We start from the raw sequence: 25425 nt of genomic DNA on the forward strand, positions 1-25425 counted from the left end.
TAATAAATTATGTTAATTTGTATGTGTGGAGATTAATAATATTATATTAATATTGTAGGTGTGGAAGTGAATAAATTATGTTAATGTGGGTGTGCAGGTGAATAAATTATGTTAATGCTGTAAGTGTTGAGGTTAAAAAATTATGTTAATGTCTGTGTGGAGGTACATAAATTATGTAAATGTAGGGGTGTAGAGGTGAATAAATTATGTAAATGTTGTAGGTGTGGAGGTGAATAAATTATGTTAATGTTGTACATGTTGAGGTGAATAAATTATGTAAATGTTGTAGGTGTGGAGGATGCCTTGTCTAAGCACATGGCTCATCTGTTTATACGCGACCCGATCACGCTGTTCAGTGAAAACGTCGACCAGGATGACGAAGAAGACACCAATCATTTCGAGGTAGTAATCAGGGTCCAGTTCTAGGGAAGGGGTGCAACTTGAGAAATAATTGACACATTGAGGTAGTAATCAGGGGCCAGTTCTAGGGGACGGGTGCAACTTAAGAAAAAAGGGACACATTGAGGTAGTTAATCAGGGACCAGTTCTAGGGAAGGGGTGCAACTTGAGAAACAATGGACACATTGAGGTAGTTAATCAGGGGCCAATTCTAGGGGAGGAGTGCAACTTGAGAAACAATGGACACATTGAGGTAGTTAATCAGGGGCCAGTTTTAGGGGAGGGGGTGCAACTTGAGAAACAATGGACACATTGAGGTAGTAATCAGGGGCCAGTTCTAGGGGAGGGGTGCAACTTGAGAAACAATGGACACATTGAGGTAGTAATCAGGGGCCAGTTCTAGGGGAGGGGTGCAACTTGAGAAACAATGGACACATTGAGGTAGTTAATCAGGGGCCAGTTCTAGGGACACATTGAGGTAGTAATCAGGGGCCAGTTCTAGGGGAGTGGTGCAACTTGAGAAAAAATGGACACATTGAGGTAGTAATGAGTTAATGATTGTGTGGGACGTAGCCCAGTGGGAAAGCCCTCGCCTGACGGTGGACGAAACATTCACTGTTTTTTACCTTGAGGTTTTAAACAGTGACTTTTGTTTACTATGTTTTTCTTCAGAACTGACTTAATAGTGAATGCTATATAACACAGCATTTATTTATTCACTAAATCATTTTATAGTAGGTGAGATATTTAATTATGTGAAATTCTTGTACACAAACCATTTTCATGCTGTGAACATGACCATGACCCTGAATTTTTTTTGTTTAATGACACCACTAGAGCACATTGATTAATTAATCATCGGCTATTGGATGTCAAACATTTGTTAATGATGACTTGTAGTCATCACAGGATTTTTCCTAATGCAGCAAGGAATCTTTTATATGCACTTTCCGACAGACAGGAAAGCACATACCACAGCCTTTGACCAGTTGTGGTGCACTGATTGGAGCAAGAAAAAACCCACTCAGTTGAATGGATGCACTGAGGTGGTTCGATCCCGCGACACAAGCACCTTAGGCAAGAGCACTCAACCTACCGAGGAGCTGGAATAAAACAAAATATATATTACATCATTTTATGATCCCAGTGGAATCCGGAAACAAAATTCAAAAATTTAATGCCTGGTTTTACTTGTCTGTTGTACTTGTCAGAACATCCAGTCCACTAACTTGCAGACAATGCAGAAATTTAATGCCTGGTTTTACTTGTCTGTTGTATTTGTCAGAACATCCAGTCTACAAACTGGCAGACGATGTAGAAATTTAATGCCTGGTTTTAATTGTCTATTGTATTTGTCTGAACATCCAGTCCACTAACTGGCAGACGATGTAGAAATTTAATGCCTGGTTTTACTTGTCTATTGTACTTGTCAGAACATCCAGTCTACGAACTGGCAGACGATGTAGAAATTTAATGCCTGTTTTACTTCTCTATTGTATTTGTCACAACATCCAGTCTACGAACTGGCAGACGATGTAGAAATGTAATGCCTGGTTTTACTTGTCTGTTGTATTTGTCTGAACATCCAGTCTACTAACTGGCAGACGATGTAGAAATTTAATGCCTGGTTTTACTTGTCTGTTGTATTTGTCAGAACATCCAGTCGACTAACTGGCAGACAATGCAGAAATCTAATGCCTGGTTTTACTTGTCTGTTGTATTTGTCAGAACATCCTGTCTACTAACTGGCAGACAATGCAGAAATCTAATGCCTGGTTTTACTTGTCTATTGTACTTGTCAGAACATCCAGTCCACTAACTTGCAGACAATGCAGAAATCTAATGCCTGGTTTTACTTGTCTATTGTACTTGTCAGAACATCCAGTCCACTAACTTGCAGACAATGCAGAAATCTAATGCCTGGTTTTACTTGTCTGTTGTATTTGTCTGAACATCCAGTCTACTAACTGGAAGACGATGTAGAAATTTAATGCCTGGTTTTACTTGTCTGTTGTATTTGTCAGAACATCCAGTCTACTAACTGGCAGACGATGTAGAAATTTAATGCCTGGTTTTACTTGTCTATTGTATTTGTCACAACATCCAGTCCACTAACTGGCAGACGATGTAGAAATTTAATGCCTGGTTTACTTGTCTGTTGTATTTGTCAGAACATCCAGTCTACTAACTGGCAGACAATGCAGAAATCTAATGCCGGGTTTTACTTGTCTATTGTACTTGTCAGAACATCCAGTCCACTAACTTGCAGACAATGCAGAAATCTAATGGCTGGTTTTACTTGTCTATTGTACTTGTCAGAACATCCAGTCCACTAACTTGCAGACAATGCAGAAATCTAATGCCTGGTTTTACTTGTCTGTTGTATTTGTCAGAAAATCCAGTCTACTAACTGGCAGAAATCTAATGCCTGGTTTTACTTGTGTATTGTATTTGTCAGAACATCCAGTCCACTAACTGGCAGACGATGTAGAAATTTAATGCCTGGTTTTACTTGTCTGTTGTATTTGTCTGAACATCCAGTCTACTAACTGGCAGACGATGCAGAAATTTAATGCCTGGTTTTACTTGTCTATTGTATTTGTCACAACATCCAGTCTACGAACTAGCAGACGATGCAGAAATTTAATGCCTGGTTTTACTTGTCTGTTGTATTTGTCAGAACATCCAGTCTACGAACTGGCAGACGATGCAGAAATTTAATGCCTGGTTTTATTTGTCTGTTGTATTTGTCAGAACATCCAGTCTACGAACTGGCAGACGATGCAGAAATTTAATGCCTGGTTTTACTTGTCTGTTGTATTTGTCTGAACATCCAGTCTACTAACTGGCAGACGATGTAGAAATTTAATGCCTGGATTTACTTGTCTATTGTACTTGTCAGAACATCCAGTCTACGAACTGGCAGACGATGTAGAAATTTAATGCCTGGATTTACTTGTCTATTGTACTTGTCAGAACATCCAGTCTACGAACTGGCAGACGATGTAGAAATTTAATGTCTGTTTTACTTGTCTATTGTACTTGTCTGAACATCCAGTCTACGAACTGGCAGACGATGTAGAAATTTAATGCCTGGTTTTACTTGTCTATTGTATTTGTCAGAACATCCAGTCTACGAACTGGCAGACGATGCAGAAATTTAATGCCTGGTTTTATTTGTCTGTTGTATTTGTCAGAACATCCAGTCTACTAACTGGCAGACAATGCAGAAATCTAATGCCGGGTTTTACTTGTCGGAACATCCAGTCCATTAACTTGCAGACAATGCAGAAATCTAATGCCTGGTTTTACTTGTCTATTGTACTTGTCAGAACATCCAGTCCACTAACTTGCAGACAATGCAGAAATCTAATGCCTGGTTTTACTTGTCTGTTGTATTTGTCTGAACATCCAGTCTACTAACTGGCAGAAATCTAATGCCTGGTTTTACTTGTCTATTGTACTTGTCAGAACATCCAGTCCACTAACTTGCAGACAATGCAGAAATCTAATGCCTGGTTTTACTTGTCTGTTGTATTTGTCAGAACATCCAGTCTACGAACTGGCAGACGATGCAGAAATTTAATGCCTGGTTTTACTTGTGTATTGTATTTGTCAGAACATCCAGTCTACTAACTGGCAGACAATGCAGAAATCTAATGCCTGGTTTTACTTGTCTATTGTAGTTGTCAGAACATCCAGTCCACTAACTTGCAGAGAATGCAGAAATCTAATGCCTGGTTTTACTTGTCTGTTGTATTTGTCTGAACATCCAGTGTACTAACTGGCAGACAATGCAGAAATCTAATGCCTGGTTTTACTTGTCTATTGTACTTGTCAGAACATCCAGTCCACTAACTTGCAGACAATGCAGAAATCTAATGCCTGGTTTTACTTGTCTGTTGTATTTGTCTGAACATCCAGTCTACTAACTGGCAGACGATGTAGAAATTTAATGCCTGGTTTTACTTGTCTATTGTATTTGTCTGAACATCCAGTCCACTAACTGGCAGACGATGTAGAAATTTAATGCCTGGTTTTACTTGTCTATTGTACTTGTCAGAATATCCAGTCTACGAACTGGCAGACGATGTAGAAATTTAATGCCTGTTTTACTTGTCTATTGTATTTGTCACAACATCCAGTCTACGAACTGGCAGACGATGTAGAAATGTAATGCCTGGTTTTACTTGTCTATTGTATTTGTCAGAACATCCAGTCTACGAACTGGCAGACGATGTAGAAATTTAATGCCTGGTTTTACTTGTCTATTGTATTTGTCAGAACATCCAGTCTACTAACTTGCAGACGATGTAGAAATTTAATCGTCTGCCAGTCTGCCATTTAGTAGACTGGATGTTCTGACAAATACAACAGACAGGTAAAACTGGCAGATGATGTAGAAATTTAATGCCTGGTTTTACTTGTCTGTTGTATTTATCAGAACATCCAGTCCACTAACTGGCAGATGATGTAGAAATTTAATGCCTGGTTTTACTTGTCTGTTGTATTTGTCTGAACATCCAGTCTACTAACTGGCAGACGATGTAGAAATTTAATGCCTGGTTTTACTTGTCTGTTGTATTTGTCTGAACATCCAGTCTACGAACTGGCAGACGATGCAGAAATTTAATGCCTGGTTTTACTTGTCTGTTGTATTTGTCTGAACATCCAGTCTACTAACTGGCAGACGATGTAGAAATTTAATGCCTGGATTTACTTGTCTATTGTACTTGTCAGAACATCCAGTCTACGAACTGGCAGACGATGTAGAAATTTAATGCCTGTTTTACTTGTCTATTGTACTTGTCTGAACATCCAGTCTACTAACTGGCAGACGATGTAGAAATTTAATGCCTGGTTTTACTTGTCTATTGTATTTGTCAGAACATCCAGTCTACGAACTGGCAGATGATGCAGAAATTTAATGCCTGGTTTTATTTGTCTGTTGTATTTGTCAGAACATCCAGTCTACGAACTGGCAGACGATGCAGAAATTTAATGCCTGGTTTTACTTGTCTGTGTTTTATTTGTCAGAACATCCAGTCCACGAACTGGCAGATGATGCAGAAATTTAATGCCTGGTTTTACTTGTCTGTGTTTTATTTGTCAGAACATCCAGTCCACGAACTGGCAGACGATGCGGTTCAAGCCGCCGCCCCCGAACTCAGACATTGGCTGGCGGGTCGAGTTCCGGCCGATGGACTGTCAGCTGACCGACTTCGAAAACGCAGCCTACGTCGTCTTCATCGTCCTCCTCACACGCGCCATACTGACCTTCAAACTGAACTTTGTTATACCCATCTCCAAGGTAACACTCTCAGACAGTGCCATACTGACCTTCAAACTCAACTTCGTTATACCCATCTCCAAGTTAACACACTCAGACAGTGCCATACTGACCTTCAAACTCAACTTCGTTATACCCATCTCCAAGGTAACACTCTCAGACAGTGCCATACTTACCTTCAAACTCAACTTTGTTATACCCATCTCCAAGGTAACACTCTCAGACAGTGCCATACTTACCTTCAAACTCAACTTTGTTATACCCATCTCCAAGGTAACACTCTCAGACAGTGCCATACTGACCTTCTAACTCAACTTTGTTATACCCATCTCCAAGGTAACACTCTCAGAAGGTCTAACATCTCTGCTAGAGATCCAACTATTTTGGTCAATATTGTGATAATATATTTTAAATATTGAGATAAAAATACAATTTTAAAACTAATATATAAAGATAATTAAAAATTAAGATAGCATAATTTAAAATTGAGATATTATATTTTAAACTTGAGGTAATCTAATTAAAAAATTGAGGTAATGTAACTTTAATATTGAGATAATATAAATTTAAAATTGAGATAATATAATAATATTTTAAAATAGAAATAATATAATTTTAAAATTGAGATTAATATGATTTAAAAATTCATATAATATAATTTTAAAATGGAGATAATATAGGTATAATAAAAGAAATTGACAAAATATAATTTTAAAATTAAGAAATTAAGATAATCTAATTAAAATATTAAGATTAATATAATTTTGAAATTGATATTATAGTATAATTTCTAATAGGATATATTAGTATTGATTGTACACCCACTTGCAACACCTTGATAGAATAATAGTGTTTGTTGGATTTTTCAGTTTTTTTGTTTTGTTTTTTGTTTATTTTAGAACATTCAGTCGACAGATTGGCAAACAGTATGTTTCTAGCCACCATTACTTGGTAAAAATTGAGATAATATAATTTTTAAAATGAGATTCTAATATAATGGGCTTTGCACATGGATTTCAGGACTGACCAGATTGCTTCCAGTGGGTCTAACATGAGGCATATGTAATATTACAGTACTGTTTATTGTCTTCAATACAAATCAAAATGTGTTTTATGTGTTGTGTTTTGCTACAGGTAGATGAAAACATGAAGACTGCTCACGAACGGGATGCTGTCCGTAAAGGAAAGTTCTACTTCAAGAAAGATGTCCTCACCGGTAACAAACCACATACCTCTTTACACTCGGCTTTCATTTAACTTCTCAGTTTTTGTACTGATTCACTTATTTAATGTACAAATAATGTGTTTACCTTGGTTTGACACCCATAGCCAAGGTATTCTTTGTGCTGAGGTGTCATTCAATCATTCATTCATTCATTCTTTCTTTCATTCATTCTTTCGTTCTTTCATTCATTCATTCTTTCATTCATTCTTTCATTCTTTCTTTCATTCATTCATTCATTCATTCATTCTTTCATTCTTTCTTTTTTTCTTTCTTTCATTCATTCATTTGGACGGGACATAGCCGAGTGGTAAAGTGTTCGCCTAATGTATGGTCTGTCTGGGATCGATCCCCATCGGTGGGACCATTGGACTATTTCTTGTTCCAGCCAGTGCACCACGACTGGTGTATCAAAGGCTGTGGTATGTGCTAACTTGTCTGTGGGATGGTGTATATAAAAGATCCCTTGCTACATGTACTAATGGATAAATGTAGCAGGTTTCCTCTCTAAGACTGTACATGTATGTCAAAATTACCAAATGTTTGACATCCAATAGCCAATAATTAATAAATCATTGTGCTCTAGTGGTGTCTTTAAACAAAACATTCATTCATTCATTCATTCATTCAGTAACAAAACATGCAACAAGTGAAGTTTTAGTGTTACTTTAACTATCATTCATTCATTCATTCATTCAGTAACAAAACATGCAACAAGTGAAGTTTTAGTGTTACTTTAACTATCATTCATTCATTCATTCATTCATTCATTCAGTAACAAAACATGCAACAAGTGAAGTTTTAGTGTTACTTTAACTATCATTCATTCATTCATTCATTCATTCAGTAACAAAACATGCAACAAGTGAAGTTTTAGTGTTACTTTAACTATCATTCATTCATTCATTCATTCATTCAGTAACAAAACATGCAACAAGTGAAGTTTTAGTGTTACTTTAACTATCATTCATTCATTCATTCATTCATTCAGTAACAAAACATGCAACAAGTGAAGTTTTAGTGTTACTTTAACTATCATTCATTCATTCATTCATTCATTCATTCAGTAACAAAACATGCAACAAGTGAAGTTTTAGTGTTACTTTAACTATCATTCATTCATTCATTCATTCAGTAACAAAACATGCAACAAGTGAAGTGTTAGTGTTACTTTAACTATTATTCATTCATTCATTCATTCATTCATTCAGTAACAAGTGAAGTGTTAGTGTTAATTGTGTCTGTGTACTGAGAGTAAAGGAGAACATTGTAATAGTAGCATGAGGTCAGGGAGGTCTGCTAGAAAGCTGAAATGGAAAATACATTTTTAAGTTGTTGTTTTTTTTAAACAATTTTATCAGAATAGCGTATTAACAGGAAAAATTTCATGGACTAAAAGCATTAATTATACATGTATTTAAGGTACACTGCCAGACTGTCATACCACACACATGCACACGCACACGCACACATACACGCTCACATAGCCACACCAAGTCTATCAGTGTTTGTATCAAAGGCTGTGGTATGTGCTGACTTGTCTATAAAAAAGGGCACACAAAAAATCCCTTGCTATTTATGGAAAAAATGTAGCTGGTTTTTCTCTGAAAACTGTGTCAGAATGACGAAATGTTGACATCCAGTTATAGCTGCTAATTACAACCCTAAGGTTTTATATGTCCCAGTATCTGTGAACATTACTGCCAATTAAACTAGGGCATATTCATGGAGAAACATTCTCTAGCATGTATTGCATGAAGTATGTGTCACAGTAATACAAGAATTTTTTATTGTTTTCAAGAAAATATTTATTGTTCATTTGTAAACATTTTGAGATGATGTATCCAGTTATAGAGTGTGCACACAAGTCAAACATTTCCACCATTTACAAACCTTACAGCTGGCTCGAGACCACTTTACTTGGTGCACAGGAACCTGTTTCCACAAATATTTATTTGTGTTTGTAGTAGTGTTGCTAGTATATGAATGTGAGGTTTTTCTGTTTGCAGTAGTGTTGCTGGTATAGGAATGTGAGGTTTTTCTGTTTGTAGTAGTGTTGCTGGTATAGGAATGAGGTTTTTCTGTTTGTAGTAGTGTTTGCTGGTATAGGAATGAGGTTTTTCTGTTTGCAGTAGCGTTGCTGGTATACGAATGTGAGGTTTTTCTGTTTGTAGTAGTGTTGATGGTATAGGATTGTGAGGTTTTTCTGTTTGCAGTAGTGTTGCTGGTATACGAATGTGAGGTTTTTCTGTTTGCAGTAGTGTTGCTGGTATACGAATGTGAAGTTTTTCTGTTTGTAGTAGTGTTGCTGGTATACGAATGTGAGGTTTTTCTGTTTGCAGTAGTGTTGCTGGTATACGAATGTGAGGTTTTTCTGTTTGCAGTAGTGTTGCTGGTATACGAATGTGAGGTTTTTCTGTTTGTAGTAGTGTTGCTAGTATACGGATGTGAGGTTTTTCTGTTTGCAGTAGTGTTGGTGGTATAGGAATGAGGTTTTTCTGTTTGCAGTAGTGTTGGTGGTATAGGAATGAGGTTTTTCTGTTTGCAGTAGCGTTGCTGGTATACGAATGTGAGGTTTTTCTGTTTGCAGTAGTGTTGCTGGTATAGGAATGAGGTTTTTCTGTTTGCAGTAGTGTTGGTGGTATAGGAATGAGGTTTTTCTGTTTGCAGTAGTGTTGGTGGTATAGGAATGAGGTTTTTCTGTTTGTAGTAGTGTTGATGGTATAGGATTGTGAGGTTTTTCTGTTTGCAGTAGTGTTGGTGGTATAGGAATGAGGTTTTTCTGTTTGCAGTAGTGTTGGTGGTATAGGAATGAGGTTTTTCTGTTTGCAGTAGTGTTGGTGGTATAGGAATGAGGTTTTTCTGTTTGCAGTAGTGTTGCTGGTATAGGAATGAGGTTTTTCTGTTTGCAGTAGTGTTGGTGGTATAGGAATGAGGTTTTTCTGTTTGCAGTAGTGTTGCTGGTATAGGAATGAGGTTTTTCTGTTTGCAGTAGTGTTGGTGGTATAGGAATGAGGTTTTTCTGTTTGCAGTAGTGTTGCTGGTATACGAATGTGAGGTTTTTCTGTTTGCAGTAGTGTTGGTGGTATAGGAATGAGGTTTTTCTGTTTGCAGTAGTGTTGCTGGTATAGGAATGAGGTTTTTCTGTTTGCAGTAGTGTTGCTGGTATACGAATGTGAGGTTTTTCTGTTTGTAGTAGTGTTGCTAGTATACGGATGTGAGGTTTTTTGTTTGCTGTTTGCAGTAGTGTTGGTGGTATAGGAATGAGGTTTTTTCTGTTTGCAGTAGTGTTGGTGGTATAGGAATGAGGTTTTTCTGTTTGCAGTAGTGTTGGTGGTATAGGAATGAGGTTTTTCTGTTTGCAGTAGTGTTGGTGGTATAGGAATGAGGTTTTTCTGTTTGCAGTAGTGTTGGTGGTATAGGAATGAGGTTTTTTGCTGTTTTGCAGTAGTTTTTCTGTTTGCCAGTAGTGTTGGTGGTATAGGAATGAGGTTTTTTTCTGTTTGCAGTAGTGTTGCTGGTATACGAATGTGAGGTTGGTGGTATAGGAATGAGGTTTTTCTGTTTGCAGTAGTGTTGGTGGTATAGGAATGAGGTTTTTCTGTTTGCAGTAGTGTTGCTGGTATACGAATGTGAGGTTTTTTTCTGTTTTGCAGTAGTGTTGGTGGTATACGAATGTGAGGTTTTTCTGTTTGCAGTAGTGTTGGTGGTATACGAATGTGAGGTTTTTCTGTTTGCAGTAGTGTTGCTGGTATAGGAATGAGGTTTTTCTGTTTGCAGTAGTGTTGGTGGTATAGGAATTTTTCTGTTTGCAGTAGTGTTGCTGGTAGAATGTGAGGTTTTTCTGTTTGCAGTAGTGTTGGTGGTATAGGAATGAGGTTTTTGAGGTTTTTCTGTTTGCAGTAGTGTTGCTGGTATAGGAATGAGGTTTTTCTGTTTGCAGTAGTGTTGCTGGTATACGAATGTGAGGTTTTTCTGTTTGCAGTAGTGTTGGTGGTATACGGAATGAGGGTATAGGATGTGATTTTTCTGTTTGCAGTAGTGTTGCTAGGTATAGGAATGTTGAGGTTTTTCTGTTTGCAGTAGTGTTGGTGGTATAGGAATGAGGTTTTTCTGTTTGCAGTAGTGTTGCTGGTATAGGAATGAGGTTTTCTGTGTTGAGTTTTTCTGTTTGCAGTAGTGTTTGCTGGTATACGAATGTGAGGTTTTTCTGTTTGCAGTAGTGTTGGTGGTATAGGAATGAGGTTTTTCTGTTTGCAGTAGTGTTGCTGGTATACGAATGTGAGGTTTTTCTGTTTGCAGTAGTGTTGGTGGTATAGGAATGAGGTTTTTCTGTTTGTAGTAGGTTTTTGTGAGGTTTTTCTGTTTGCAGTAGTGTTGGTGGTATAGGAATGAGGTTTTTCTGTTTGCAGTAGTGTTGCTGGTATACGAATGTGAGGTTTTTCTGTTTGCAGTAGTGTTGGTGGTATAGGAATGAGGTTTTTCTGTTTGCAGTAGTGTTGCTAGTATACGGATGTGAGGTTTTTCTGTTTGTAGTAGTGTTGCTGGTATAGGAATGTGAGGTTTTTCTGTTTGCAGTAGTGTTGCTGGTATAGGAATGAGGTTTTTCTGTTTGCAGTAGTGTTGGTGGTATAGGAATGTGAGGTTTTTCTGTTTGCAGTAGTGTTGCTGGTATACGAATGTGAGGTTTTTCTGTTTAGCTAGTAGTGTTTGTAGTAGTGTTGGTATAGGAATGTGAGGTTTTTCTGTTTGCAGTAGTGTTGCTGGTATATTGTGAGGTTTTTCTGTTTGCAGTAGTGTTGCTGGTGAGGTTTTTCTGTTTGCAGTAGTGTTGCTGGTATAGAAATTGTGAGGTTTTTCTGTTTGCAGTAGTGTTGCTGGTATAGGAATGTGAGGTTTTTCTGTTTGTAGTAGTGTTGAAGTGTGGTATACGAATGTGAGGTTTTTCTGTTTGCAGTAGTGTTGGTGGTATAGGAATGAGGTTTTTCTGTTTGCAGTAGTGTTGCTGGTATAGGAATGTGAGGTTTTTCTGTTTGCAGTAGTGTTGCTGGTATAGGAATGTGAGGTTTTTCTGTTTGCAGTAGTGTTGCTGGTATACGAATGTGAGGTTTTTCTGTTTGCAGTAGTGTTGGTGGTATAGGAATGAGGAGGTTTTTCTGTTTGCAGTAGTGTTGCTGGTATAGGAATGAGGAGTAGTGTTGCTGGTGAGAGTTTTTCTGTTTGCAGTAGTGTTGGTGGTATAGGAATGAGGTTTTTTCTGTTTGTAGTAGTGTTGCTGGTTGGAATGAGGTTTTTCTGTTTTAGCTTGGGTATACGAATGTGAGGTTTTTCTGTTTGCAGTAGTGTTGCTGGTATAGGAATGAGGTTTTTCTGTTTGCAGTAGTGTTGCTGGTATACGAATGTGAGGTTTTTCTGTTTGTAGTAGTGTTGATGGTATAGGATTGTGAGGTTTTTCTGTTTGCAGTAGTGTTGCTGGTATACGAATGTGAGGTTTTTCTGTTTGCAGTAGTGTTGCTAGTATACAAATGTGAGGTTTTTCTGTTTGCAGTAGTGTTGCTACTATACAAATGTGAGGTTTTTCTGTTTGTAGTAGTGTTGCTAGTATAGGATTGTGAGGTTTTTCTGTTTGCAGTAGTGTTGCTAGTATAGGATTGTGAGGTTTTTCTGTTTGTAGTAGTGTTGCTAGTATAGGATTGTGAGGTTTTTCTGTTTGTAGTAGTGTTGCTAGTATAGGATTGTGAGGTTTTTCTATTTGCAGTAGTGTCGCTAGTATATGAATGTGAGGTTTTTCTTAAAATGATGTGTGTTTTTTCCAGCCATGTCCCCTGCCTGTGCATGCGAGGTCTATGCCAAATGTCCAAAACCAACGGCGTGTAAGAAAATCATGGATGAGTACACGCTCATGGACGTCAATGAAATAATTAACGGAAAGGTAAACCATTCTTTCTTTTTGACTTGACCTGACCTCTCACAAAGTGCATACTTCCCTAGAGGTCAGGGCCTATTTCACTAAACATCGTAAGTTTACGTCTGCTTCTAGCAGTTATACCAGTCATGTGTTTACACGTGTTTGGCGTCTATTTCATGCAGAAAATGGTATCATTACGGATAAAGGAGCATTTTAAAGGCAAAAGAAAATGAAATATGTGTATTCTAACTATATTTCTTGTACTATAATAGTAATAAGAATTGTGGTTTAGTTGTATATTTATGTTTAAGTGCAGAACTAGGCTTATGATGTCTAGTGAAGTATGTGTATTCTAACTACACGTATATTTGTTGTACTATAATAGTAATAAGACTTGTGGTTTAGTTGTATATTTATGTTTAAGTGCAGAACTAGGCTTATGATGTTTAGTGAAGTATGTGTATTCTAACTACACGTATATTTGTTGTACTATAATAGTAATAAGACTTGTGGTTTAGTTGTATATTTACGTTTAAGTGCAGAACTAGGCTTATGATGTTTAGTGAAGTATGTGTATTCTAACTACACGTATATTTGTTGTACTATAATAGTAATAAGAATTGTGGTTTAGTTGTATATTTATGTTTAAGTGCAGAACTAGGCTTATGATGTTTAGTGAAGTATGTGTATTCTAACTACACGTATATTTGTTGTACTATAATAGTAATAAGAATTGTGGTTTAGTTGTATATTTATGTTTAAGTGCAGAACTAGGCTTATGATGTTTAGTGAAGTATGTGTATTCTAACTACACGTATATTTGTTGTACTATAATAGTAATAAGAATTGTGGTTTAGTTGTATATTTATGTTTAAGTGCAGAACTAGGCTTATGATGTTTAGTGAAGTATGTGTATTCTAACTACACGTATATTTGTTGTACTATAATAGTAATAAGAATTGTGGTTTAGTTGTATATTTATGTTTAAGTGCAGAACTAGGCTTATGATGTTTAGTGAAGTATGTGTATTCTAAACTATATTTGTTGTACTATAATAGTAATAAGAATTGTGGTTTAGTTGTATATTTATGTTTAAGTGCAGAACTAGGCTTATGATGTTTAGTGAAGTATGTGTATTCTAACTACACGTATATTTGTTGTACTATAATAGTAATAAGACTTGTGGTTTAGTTGTATATTTATGTTTAAGTGCAGAACTTGGCTTATGATGTTTAGTGAAGTATGTGTATTCTAACTATATTTGTTGTACTATAATAGTAATAAGAATTGTGGTTTAGTTGTATATTTATGTTTAAGTGCAGAACTAGGCTTATGATGTTTAGTGAAGTATGTGTATTCTAACTATATTTGTTGTACTATAATAGTAATAAGAATTGTGGTTTAGTTGTATATTTATGTTTAAGTGCAGAACTAGGCTTATGATGTTTAGTGAAGTATGTGTATTCTAACTATATGTATATTTGTTGTACTATAATAGTAATAAGAATTGTGGTTTAGTTGTATATTTATGTTTAAGTGCAGAACTAGGCTTATGATGTTTAGTGAAGTATGTGTATTCTAACTATATTTGTTGTACTATAATAGTAATAAGAATTGTGGTTTAGTTGTATATTTATGTTTAAGCGCAGAACTAGGCTTATGATGTTTAGTGAAGTATGTGTATTCTAACTACACGTATATTTGTTGTACTATAATAGTAATAAGAATTGTGGTTTAGTTGTATATTTATGTTTAAGTGCAGAACTAGGCTTATGATGCTTAGTGAAGTATGTGTATTCTAACTATATTTGTTGTACTATAATAGTAATAAGAATTGTGGTTTAGTTGTATATTTATGTTTAAGTGCAGAACTAGGCTTATGATGTTTAGTGAAGTATGTGTATTCTAACTATATGTATATTTGTTGTACTATAATAGTAATAAGAATTGTGGTTTAGTTGTATATTTATGTTTAAGTGCAGAACTAGGCTTATGATGTTTAGTGAAGTATGTGTATTCTAACTATATGTATATTTGTTGTACTATAATAGTAATAAGACTTGTGGTTTAGTTGTATATTTATGTTTAAGTGCAGAACTAGGCTTATGATGTTTAGTGAAGTATGTGTATTCTAACTACACGTATATTTGTTGTACTATAATAGTAATAAGAATTGTGGTTTAGTTGTATATTTATGTTTAAGCGTAGAACTAGGCTTATGATGTTTAGTGAAGTATGTGTATTCTAACTACATGTATATTTGTTGTACTATAATAGTAATAAGAATTGTGGTTTAGTTGTATATTTACATTTAAGTGCAGAACTAGGCTTATGATGTTTAGTGAAGTATGTGTATTCTAACTACACGTATATTTGTTGTACTATAATAGTAATAAGAATTGTGGTTTAGTTGTATATTTATGTTTAAGTGCAGAACTAGGCTTATGATGTTTAGTGAAGTATGTGTATTCTAACTACACGTATATTTGTTGTACTATAATAGTAATAAGAATTGTGGTTTAGTTGTATATTTATGTTTAAGTGCAGAACTAGGCTTATGATGTTTAGTGAAGTATGTGTATTCTAACTATATTTGTTGTACTATAATAGTAATAAGAATTGTGGTTTAGTTGTATATTTATGTTTAAGTGCAGAACTAGGCTTATGATGTTTAGTGAAGTATGTGTATTCTAACTATATGTATATTTGTTGTACTATAATAGTAATAAGAATTGTGGTTTAGTTGTATATTTATGTTTAAGTGCAGAACTAGGCTTATGATGTTTAGTGAAGTATGTGTATTCTAACTATATGTATATTTGTTGTACTATAATAGTAATAAGACTTGTGGTTTAGTTGTATATTTATGTTTAAGTGCAGAACTAGGCTTATGATGTTTAGTGAAGTATGTGTATTCTAACTACACGTATATTTGTTGTACTATAATAGTAATAAGAATTGTGGTTTAGTTGTATATTTATGTTTAAGTGCAGAACTTGGCTTATGATGTTTAGTGAAGTATGTGTATTCTAACTACACGTATATTTGTTGTACTATAATAGTAATAAGAATTGTGGTTTAGTTGTATATTTATGTTTAAGCGCAGAACTAGGCTTATGATGTTTAGTGAAGTATGTGTATTCTAACTACACGTATATTTGTTGTACTATAATAGTAATAAGAATTGTGGTTTAGTTGTATATTTATGTTTAAGTGCAGAACTAGGCTTATGATGTTTAGTGAAGTATGTGTATTCTAACTACACGTATATTTGTTGTACTATAATAGTAATAAGAATTGTGGTTTAGTTGTATATTTATGTTTAAGTGCAGAACTAGTCTTATGATGTTTAGTGAAGTATGTGTATTCTAACTACACGTATATTTGTTGTACTATAATAGTAATAAGAATTGTGGTTTAGTTGTATATTTATGTTTAAGTGCAGAACTAGGCTTATGATGTTTAGTGAAGTATGTGTATTCTAACTACACGTATATTTGTTGTACTATAATAGTAATAAGAATTGTGGTTTAGTTGTATATTTATGTTTAAGTGCAGAACTAGGCTTATGATGTTTAGTGAAGTATGTGTATTCTAACTATATTTGTTGTACTATAATAGTAATAAGAATTGTGGTTTAGTTGTATATTTATGTTTAAGTGCAGAACTAGGCTTATGATGTTTAGTGAAGTATGTGTATTCTAACTACACGTATATTTGTTGTACTATAATAGTAATAAGACTTGTGGTTTAGTTGTATATTTATGTTTAAGTGCAGAACTAGGCTTATGATGTTTAGTGAAGTATGTGTATTCTAACTATATTTGTTGTACTATAATAGTAATAAGAATTGTGGTTTAGTTGTATATTTACGTTTAAGTGCAGAACTAGGCTTATGATGTTTAGTGAAGTATGTGTATTCTAACTATATTTGTTGTACTATAATAGTAATAAGAATTGTGGTTTAGTTGTATATTTATGTTTAAGTGCAGAACTAGGCTTATGATGTTTAGTGAAGTATGTGTATTCTAACTATATTTGTTGTACTATAATAGTAATAAGAATTGTGGTTTAGTTGTATATTTATGTTTAAGTGCAGAACTAGGCTTATGATGTTTAGTGAAGTATGTGTATTCTAACTATATTTGTTGTACTATAATAGTAATAAGAATTGTGGTTTAGTTGTATATTTATGTTTAAGTGCAGAACTAGGCTTATGATGTTTAGTGAAATTGGGTCCAGGTTAAGTATCACGAAATCATTAACGGAAAGGTAAACTATTATTTCTTTTTTAACTTCACCTGACCTCTCACAAACTGCATACTTCCCTAGAAAAGAGAAAAGGATCCGAGTTGTCTTCAAGTTGTGTGTTTACATCAAAACGCTTTACACCAGTCTGGTTACTCGTATGGTGCTCACTTTTTTCAGCATTCAGGTCTCGATGAACAGGACAAAAAAACAATAAGGCACACTACTTTTCTACGATTGATCAAATTGTCAATGATCTGGGGATGGGCGTAGGACCACAGGGACCATTCCCCTCGGTAGGCTAGAAATGCCATATTTGAACACCTGAAATTCAAATGTTTCTTAGAGAAGCATGCATTTGAAAGCCCTTCACCCCCCCCCCCTCCCCCTTCAACGGGTTCACCACCACCACCTCCCCCAGTAGGCCATCACACTGACAGTGCCCACCCACCCATCCACCACCACCTCCCTCAGGCCATCACACTGACAGTGCCCACCCACCCATCCACCACCACCTCCCCCAGGCCATCACACTGACAGTGCCCACCCACCCATCCACCACCACCTCCATCCAGGCCATCACACTGACAATGCCCACCCATCCACTACCACCTCCCCCAGGCCATCACACTGACAATGCCCACCCATCCACCACCACCTCCCTCAGGCCATCACACTGACAATGCCCACCCATCCACCACCACCTCCCCCAGGCCATCACACTGACAATGCCCACCCATCCACTACCACCTCCCCCAGGCCATCACACTGACAATGCCCACCCATCCACCACCACCACCTCCCCCAGGCCATCACACTGACAGTGCCCACCCACCCATCCACCACCACCTCCCCCAGGCCATCACACTGACAATGCCCACCCATCCACTACCACCTCCCCCAGGCCATCACACTGACAGTGTCCACCCACCCATCCACCACCACCTCCCCCAGGCCATCACACTGACAATGCCCACCCATCCACTACCACCTCCCCCAGGCCATCACACTGACAGTGTCCACCCACCCATCCACCACCAGCTCCCCCAGGCCATCACACTGACAGTGTCCACCCACCCATCCACCACCACCTCCCCCAGGCCATCACACTGACAATGCCCACCCATCCACCACCACCTCCCCCAGGCCATCACACTGACAATGCCCACCCATCCACTACCACCTCCCCCAGGCCATCACACTGACAGTGCCCACCCACCCATCCACCACCACCTCCCCCAGGCCATCACACTGACAGTGTCCACCCACCCATCCACCACCACCTCCCCCAGGCCATCACACTGACAATGCCCACCCACCCATCCACCACCACCTCTCCCAGGCCATCACACTGACAGTGCCCACCCACCCATCCACCACCACCTCCCCCAGGCCATCACACTGACAGTGTCCACCCACCCATCCACCACCACCTCCCCCAGGCCATCACACTGACAATGCCCACCCATCCACTACCACCTCCCCCAGGCCATCACACTGACAGTGGTTCCCTCACTTTCAGGTACATTCCATGAGCCCAGATTATTCAGGTACCTACACATGTATAGTACTTGTAATTTAAATAAGGAATTTCAGTGAGAAGGGTGTGTTTTGTGTCAATTAATGGAAAACAAATGGATAGCAGAGTGGAAAAAAGTCTTTAATTGACTATTAAAGTATGGTTAATGAAGTTTAAGAAAGTTCACATCAAAAACATCCAAGGAGGATTTCTACAGCTGTTGACTGAAATAATAATGTCATTTCAGCTGTTACTTGGTAGTAGCCTACTTTTTGCCAGACTATAAAGATATTGGACTAAGTGACCAATGAAAATAAATGTGTTTCCTTTTAATTTCAGGGTGACTTTGTTGGTGTGTTGCCACTGATGAATAAATACCTCGACTCGGTGGACATCGACGTGGAAACACGGTGCACCGTCATGCAATACCTTCAACTGATCTCCAAACGTGCATCCGGTAATTATATAGCTATTAATACTAACTCTGTGCACCGTCATGCAATACCTTCAACTGATCTCCAAACGTGCATCCGGTAATTATATAGCTATTAATACTAACTCTGTGCACCGTCATGCAATACCTTCAACTGATCTCCAAACGTGCATCCGGTAATTATATAGCTATTAATACTAACTCTGTGCACCGTCATGCAATACCTTCAACTGATCTCCAAACGTGCATCCGGTAATTATATAGCTATTAATACTAACTCTGTGCACCGTCATGCAATACCTTCAACTGATCTCCAAACGTGCATCCGGTAATTATATAGCTATTAATACTAACTCTGTGCACCGTCATGCAATACCTTCAACTGATCTCCAAACGTGCATCCGGTAATTATATAGCTATTAATAATACTAACTCTGTGCACCGTCATGCAATACCTTCAACTGATCTCCAAACGTGCATCCGGTAATTATATAGCTATTAATACTAACTCTGTGCACCGTCATGCAATACCTTCAACTGATCTCCAAACGTGCATCCGGTAATTATATAGCTATTAATACTAACTCTGTGCACCGTCATGCAATACCTTCAACTGATCTCCAAACGTGCATCCGGTAATTATATAGCTATTAATACTAACTCTGTGCACCGTCATGCAATACCTTCAACTGATCTCCAAACGTGCATCCGGTAATTATATAGCTATTAATACTAACTCTGTGCACCGTCATGCAATACCTTCAACTGATCTCCAAACGTGCATCCGGTAATTATATAGCTATTAATACTAACTCTGTGCACCGTCATGCAATACCTTCAACTGATCTCCAAACGTGCATCCGGTAATTATATAGCTATTAATACTAACTCTGTGCACCGTCATGCAATACCTTCAACTGATCTCCAAACGTGCATCCGGTAATTATATAGCTATTAATACTAACTCTGTGCACCGTCATGCAATACCTTCAACTGATCTCCAAACGTGCATCCGGTAATTATATAGCTATTAATACTAACTCTGTGCACCGTCATGCAATACCTTCAACTGATCTCCAAACGTGCATCCGGTAATTATATAGCTATTAATACTAACTCTGTGCACCGTCATGCAATACCTTCAACTGATCTCCAAACGTGCATCTGGTAATTATATAGCTATTAATACTAACTCTGTGCACCGTCATGCAATACCTTCAACTGATCTCCAAACGTGCATCCGGTAATTATATAGCTATTAATACTAACTCTGTGCACCGTCATGCAATACCTTCAACTGATCTCCAAACGTGCATCCGGTAATTATATAGCTATTAATACTAACTCTGTGCACCGTCATGCAATACCTTCAACTGATCTCCAAACGTGCATCCGGTGATTATATAGCTATTAATACTAACTCTGTGCACCGTCATGCAATACCTTCAACTGATCTCCAAACGTGCATCCGGTAATTATATAGCTATTAATACTAACTCTGTGCACCGTCATGCAATACCTTCAACTGATCTCCAAACGTGCATCCGGTAATTATATAGCTATTAATACTAACTCTGTGCACCGTCATGCAATACCTTCAACTGATCTCCAAACGTGCATCCGGTAATTATATAGCTATTAATACTAACTCTGTGCACCGTCATGCAATACCTTCAACTGATCTCCAAACGTGCATCCGGTAATTATATAGCTATTAATACTAACTCTGTGCACCGTCATGCAATACCTTCAACTGATCTCCAAACGTGCATCCGGTAATTATATAGCTATTAATACTAACTCTGTGCACCGTCATGCAATACCTTCAACTGATCTCCAAACGTGCATCCGGTAATTATATAGCTATTAATACTAACTCTGTGCACCGTCATGCAATACCTTCAACTGATCTCCAAACGTGCATCCGGTAATTATATAGCTATTAATACTAACTCTGTGCACCGTCATGCAATACCTTCAACTGATCTCCAAACGTGCATCCGGTAATTATATAGCTATTAATACTAACTCTGTGCACCGTCATGCAATACCTTCAACTGATCTCCAAACGTGCATCCGGTAATTATATAGCTATTAATACTAACTCTGTGCACCGTCATGCAATACCTTCAACTGATCTCCAAACGTGCATCCGGTAATTATATAGCTATTAATACTAACTCTGTGCACCGTCATGCAATACCTTCAACTGATCTCCAAACGTGCATCCGGTAATTATATAGCTATTAATACTAACTCTGTGCACCGTCATGCAATACCTTCAACTGATCTCCAAACGTGCATCCGGTAATTATATAGCTATTAATACTAACTCTGTGCACCGTCATGCAATACCTTCAACTGATCTCCAAACGTGCATCCGGTAATTATATAGCTATTAATACTAACTCTGTGCACCGTCATGCAATACCTTCAACTGATCTCCAAACGTGCATCCGGTAATTATATAGCTATTAATACTAACTCTGTGCACCGTCATGCAATACCTTCAACTGATCTCCAAACGTGCATCCGGTAATTATATAGCTATTAATACTAACTCTGTGCACCGTCATGCAATACCTTCAACTGATCTCCAAACGTGCATCCGGTAATTATATAGCTATTAATACTAACTCTGTGCACCGTCATGCAATACCTTCAACTGATCTCCAAACGTGCATCCGGTAATTATATAGCTATTAATACTAACTCTGTGCACCGTCATGCAATACCTTCAACTGATCTCCAAACGTGCATCCGGTAATTATATAGCTATTAATACTAACTCTGTGCACCGTCATGCAATACCTTCAACTGATCTCCAAACGTGCATCCGGTAATTATATAGCTATTAATACTAACTCTGTGCACCGTCATGCAATACCTTCAACTGATCTCCAAACGTGCATCCGGTAATTATATAGCTATTAATACTAACTCTGTGCACCGTCATGCAATACCTTCAACTGATCTCCAAACGTGCATCCGGTAATTATATAGCTATTAATACTAACTCTGTGCACCGTCATGCAATACCTTCAACTGATCTCCAAACGTGCATCCGGTAATTATATAGCTATTAATACTAACTCTGTGCACCGTCATGCAATACCTTCAACTGATCTCCAAACGTGCATCCGGTAATTATATAGCTATTAATACTAACTCTGTGCACCGTCATGCAATACCTTCAACTGATCTCTAAACGTGCATCCGGTAATTATATAGCTATTAATACTAACTCTGTGCACCGTCATGCAATACCTTCAACTGATCTCCAAACGTGCATCCGGTAATTATATAGCTATTAATACTAACTCTGTGCACCGTCATGCAATACCTTCAACTGATCTCCAAACGTGCATCCGGTAATTATATAGCTATTAATACTAACTCTGTGCACCGTCATGCAATACCTTCAACTGATCTCCAAACGTGCATCCGGTAATTATATAGCTATTAATACTAACACAGTGCACCGTCATGCAATACCTTCAACTGATCTCCAAACGTGCATCCGGTAATTATATAGCTATTAATACTAACACAGTGCACCGTCATGCAATACCTTCAACTGATCTCCAAACGTGCATCCGGTAATTATATAGCTATTAATACTAACTCTGTGCACCGTCATGCAATACCTTCAACTGATCTCCAAACGTGCATCCGGTAATTATATAGCTATTAATACTAACTCTGTGCACCGTCATGCAATACCTTCAACTGATCTCCAAACGTGCATCCGGTAATTATATAGCTATTAATACTAACTCTGTGCACCGTCATGCAATACCTTCAACTGATCTCCAAACGTGCATCCGGTGATTATATAGCTATTAATACTAACTCTGTGCACCGTCATGCAATACCTTCAACTGATCTCCAAACGTGCATCCGGTGATTATATAGCTATTAATACTAACTCTGTGCACCGTCATGCAATACCTTCAACTGATCTCCAAACGTGCATCCGGTAATTATATAGCTATTAATACTAACTCTGTGCACCGTCATGCAATACCTTCAACTGATCTCCAAACGTGCATCCGGTAATTATATAGCTATTAATACTAACTCTGTGCACCGTCATGCAATACCTTCAACTGATCTCTAAACGTGCATCCGGTAATTATATAGCTATTAATACTAACTCTGTGCACCGTCATGCAATACCTTCAACTGATCTCCAAACGTGCATCCGGTAATTATATAGCTATTAATACTAACTCTGTGCACCGTCATGCAATACCTTCAACTGATCTCCAAACGTGCATCCGGTAATTATATAGCTATTAATACTAACTCTGTGCACCGTCATGCAATACCTTCAACTGATCTCCAAACGTGCATCCGGTAATTATATAGCTATTAATACTAACTCTGTGCACCATCATGCAATACCTTCAACTGATCTCCAAACGTGCATCCGGTGATTATATAGCTATTAATACTAACACAGTGCACCGTCATGCAATACCTTCAACTGATTATATAGCTATTAATACTAACACAGTGCACCGTCATGCAATACCTTCAACTGATCTGCAATCACGTGTCTGGTGATTATATAGCTGTTAATACTAACACGGTGCACCGTCATGCAATACCTTCAACTGATCTCCAATCACGTGTCCGGTGATTATATAGCTGTTAATACTAACACTGTGCACCGTCATGCAATACCTTCAACTGATCTGCAATCACGTGTCCAGTGATTATATAGCTGTTAATACTAACACAGTGCACCGTCATGCAATACCTTCAACTGATCTCCAATCTGGTGATTATATAGCTGTTAATACTAACACAGTGCACCGTCATGCAATACCTTCAACTGATCTCCAATCCAGTGATTATATAGCTGTTAATACTAACACGGTGCACCGTCATGCAATACCTTCAACTCATCTCCAATCCAGTGATTATATAGCTGTTAATACTAACACGGTGCACCGTCATGCAATACCTTCAACTCATCTCCAATCCAGTGATTATATAGCTGTTAATACTAACACGGTGCACCGTCATGCAATACCTTCAACTCATCTCCAATCCAGTGATTATATAGCTGTTAATACTAACACGGTGCACCGTCATGCAATACCTTCAACTGATCTCCAATCCAGTGATTATATAGCTGTTAATACTAACACGGTGCACCGTCATGCAATACCTTCAACTCATCTCCAATCCAGTGATTATATAGCTGTTAATACTAACACGGTGCACCGTCATGCAATACCTTCAACTGATCTCCAATCACGTGTCCGGTGATTATATAGCTGTTAATACTAACACGGTGCACCGTCATGCAATACCTTCAACTCATCTCCAATCCAGTGATTATATAGCTGTTAATACTAACACGGTGCACCGTCATGCAATACCTTCAACTCATCTCCAATCACGTGTCCGGTGATTATATAGCTGTTAATACTAACACGGTGCACCGTCATGCAATACCTTCAACTCATCTCCAATCTGGTGATTATATAGCTGTTAATACTAACACGGTGCACCGTCATGCAATACCTTCAACTGATCTCCAATCACGTGTCTGGTGATTATATAGCTGTTAATACTAACACGGTGCACCGTCATGCAATACCTTCAACTCATCTCCAATCTGGTGATTATATAGCTGTTAATACTAACACTGTGCACCGTCATGCAATACCTTCAACTGATCTCCAATCCAGTGATTATATAGCTGTTAATACTAACACGGTGCACCATCATGCAATACCTTCAACTCATCTCCAATCACGTGTCCGGTGATTATATAGCTGTTAATACTAACACGGTGCACCGTCATGCAATACCTTCAACTGATCTCCAATCACCTGTCCGGTGATTATATAGCTGTTAATACTAACACGGTGCACCGTCATGCAATACCTTCAACTCATCTCCAATCACGTGTCCGGTGATTATATAGTTGTTAATACTAACACAGTGCACCGTCATGCAATACCTTCAACTGATCTGCAATCACGTGTCCAGTGATTATATAGCTGTTAATACTAACACAGTGCACCGTCATGCAATACCTTCAACTCATCTCCATTCCAGTGATTATATAGCTGTTAATACTAACACGGTGCACCGTCATGCAATACCTTCAACTCATCTCCAATCACGTGTCTGGTGATTATATAGCTGTTAATACTAACACGGTGCACCGTCATGCAATACCTTCAACTCATCTCCAATCTGGTGATTATATAGCTGTTAATACTAACACTGTGCACCGTCATGCAATACCTTCAACTGATCTCCAATCTGGTGATTATATAGCTGTTAATACTAACACTGTGCACCGTCATGCAATACCTTCAACTGATCTCCAATCCAGTGATTATATAGCTGTTAATACTAACACGGTGCACCGTCATGCAAT

The 25425-nt window shown here is 37.7% G+C and overlaps 1 protein-coding gene across 2 annotated transcripts in view; it reads left to right on the top strand.

Annotated features, from left to right (window-relative positions):
* The window catches only part of LOC121376922 (glutamate--cysteine ligase catalytic subunit-like), a 92361-nt gene that overhangs the window by 60004 nt on the left and 6932 nt on the right, over positions 1-25425 (top strand). For both annotated transcript variants that reach the window (XM_041504726.1, XM_041504727.1), the window contains 5 exons: positions 290-402; positions 5513-5710; positions 6824-6905; positions 12728-12843; positions 18926-19043. In XM_041504726.1, coding sequence (XP_041360660.1) covers positions 290-402; positions 5513-5710; positions 6824-6905; positions 12728-12843; positions 18926-19043 — 627 coding nt within the window. The remainder of the gene's footprint in view (positions 1-289; positions 403-5512; positions 5711-6823; positions 6906-12727; positions 12844-18925; positions 19044-25425) is intronic.

This window comes from Gigantopelta aegis, chromosome 7, assembly GCF_016097555.1.
Source record: "Gigantopelta aegis isolate Gae_Host chromosome 7, Gae_host_genome, whole genome shotgun sequence".
NCBI classification, from domain to species: Eukaryota; Metazoa; Mollusca; class Gastropoda; order Neomphalida; family Peltospiridae; genus Gigantopelta; species Gigantopelta aegis.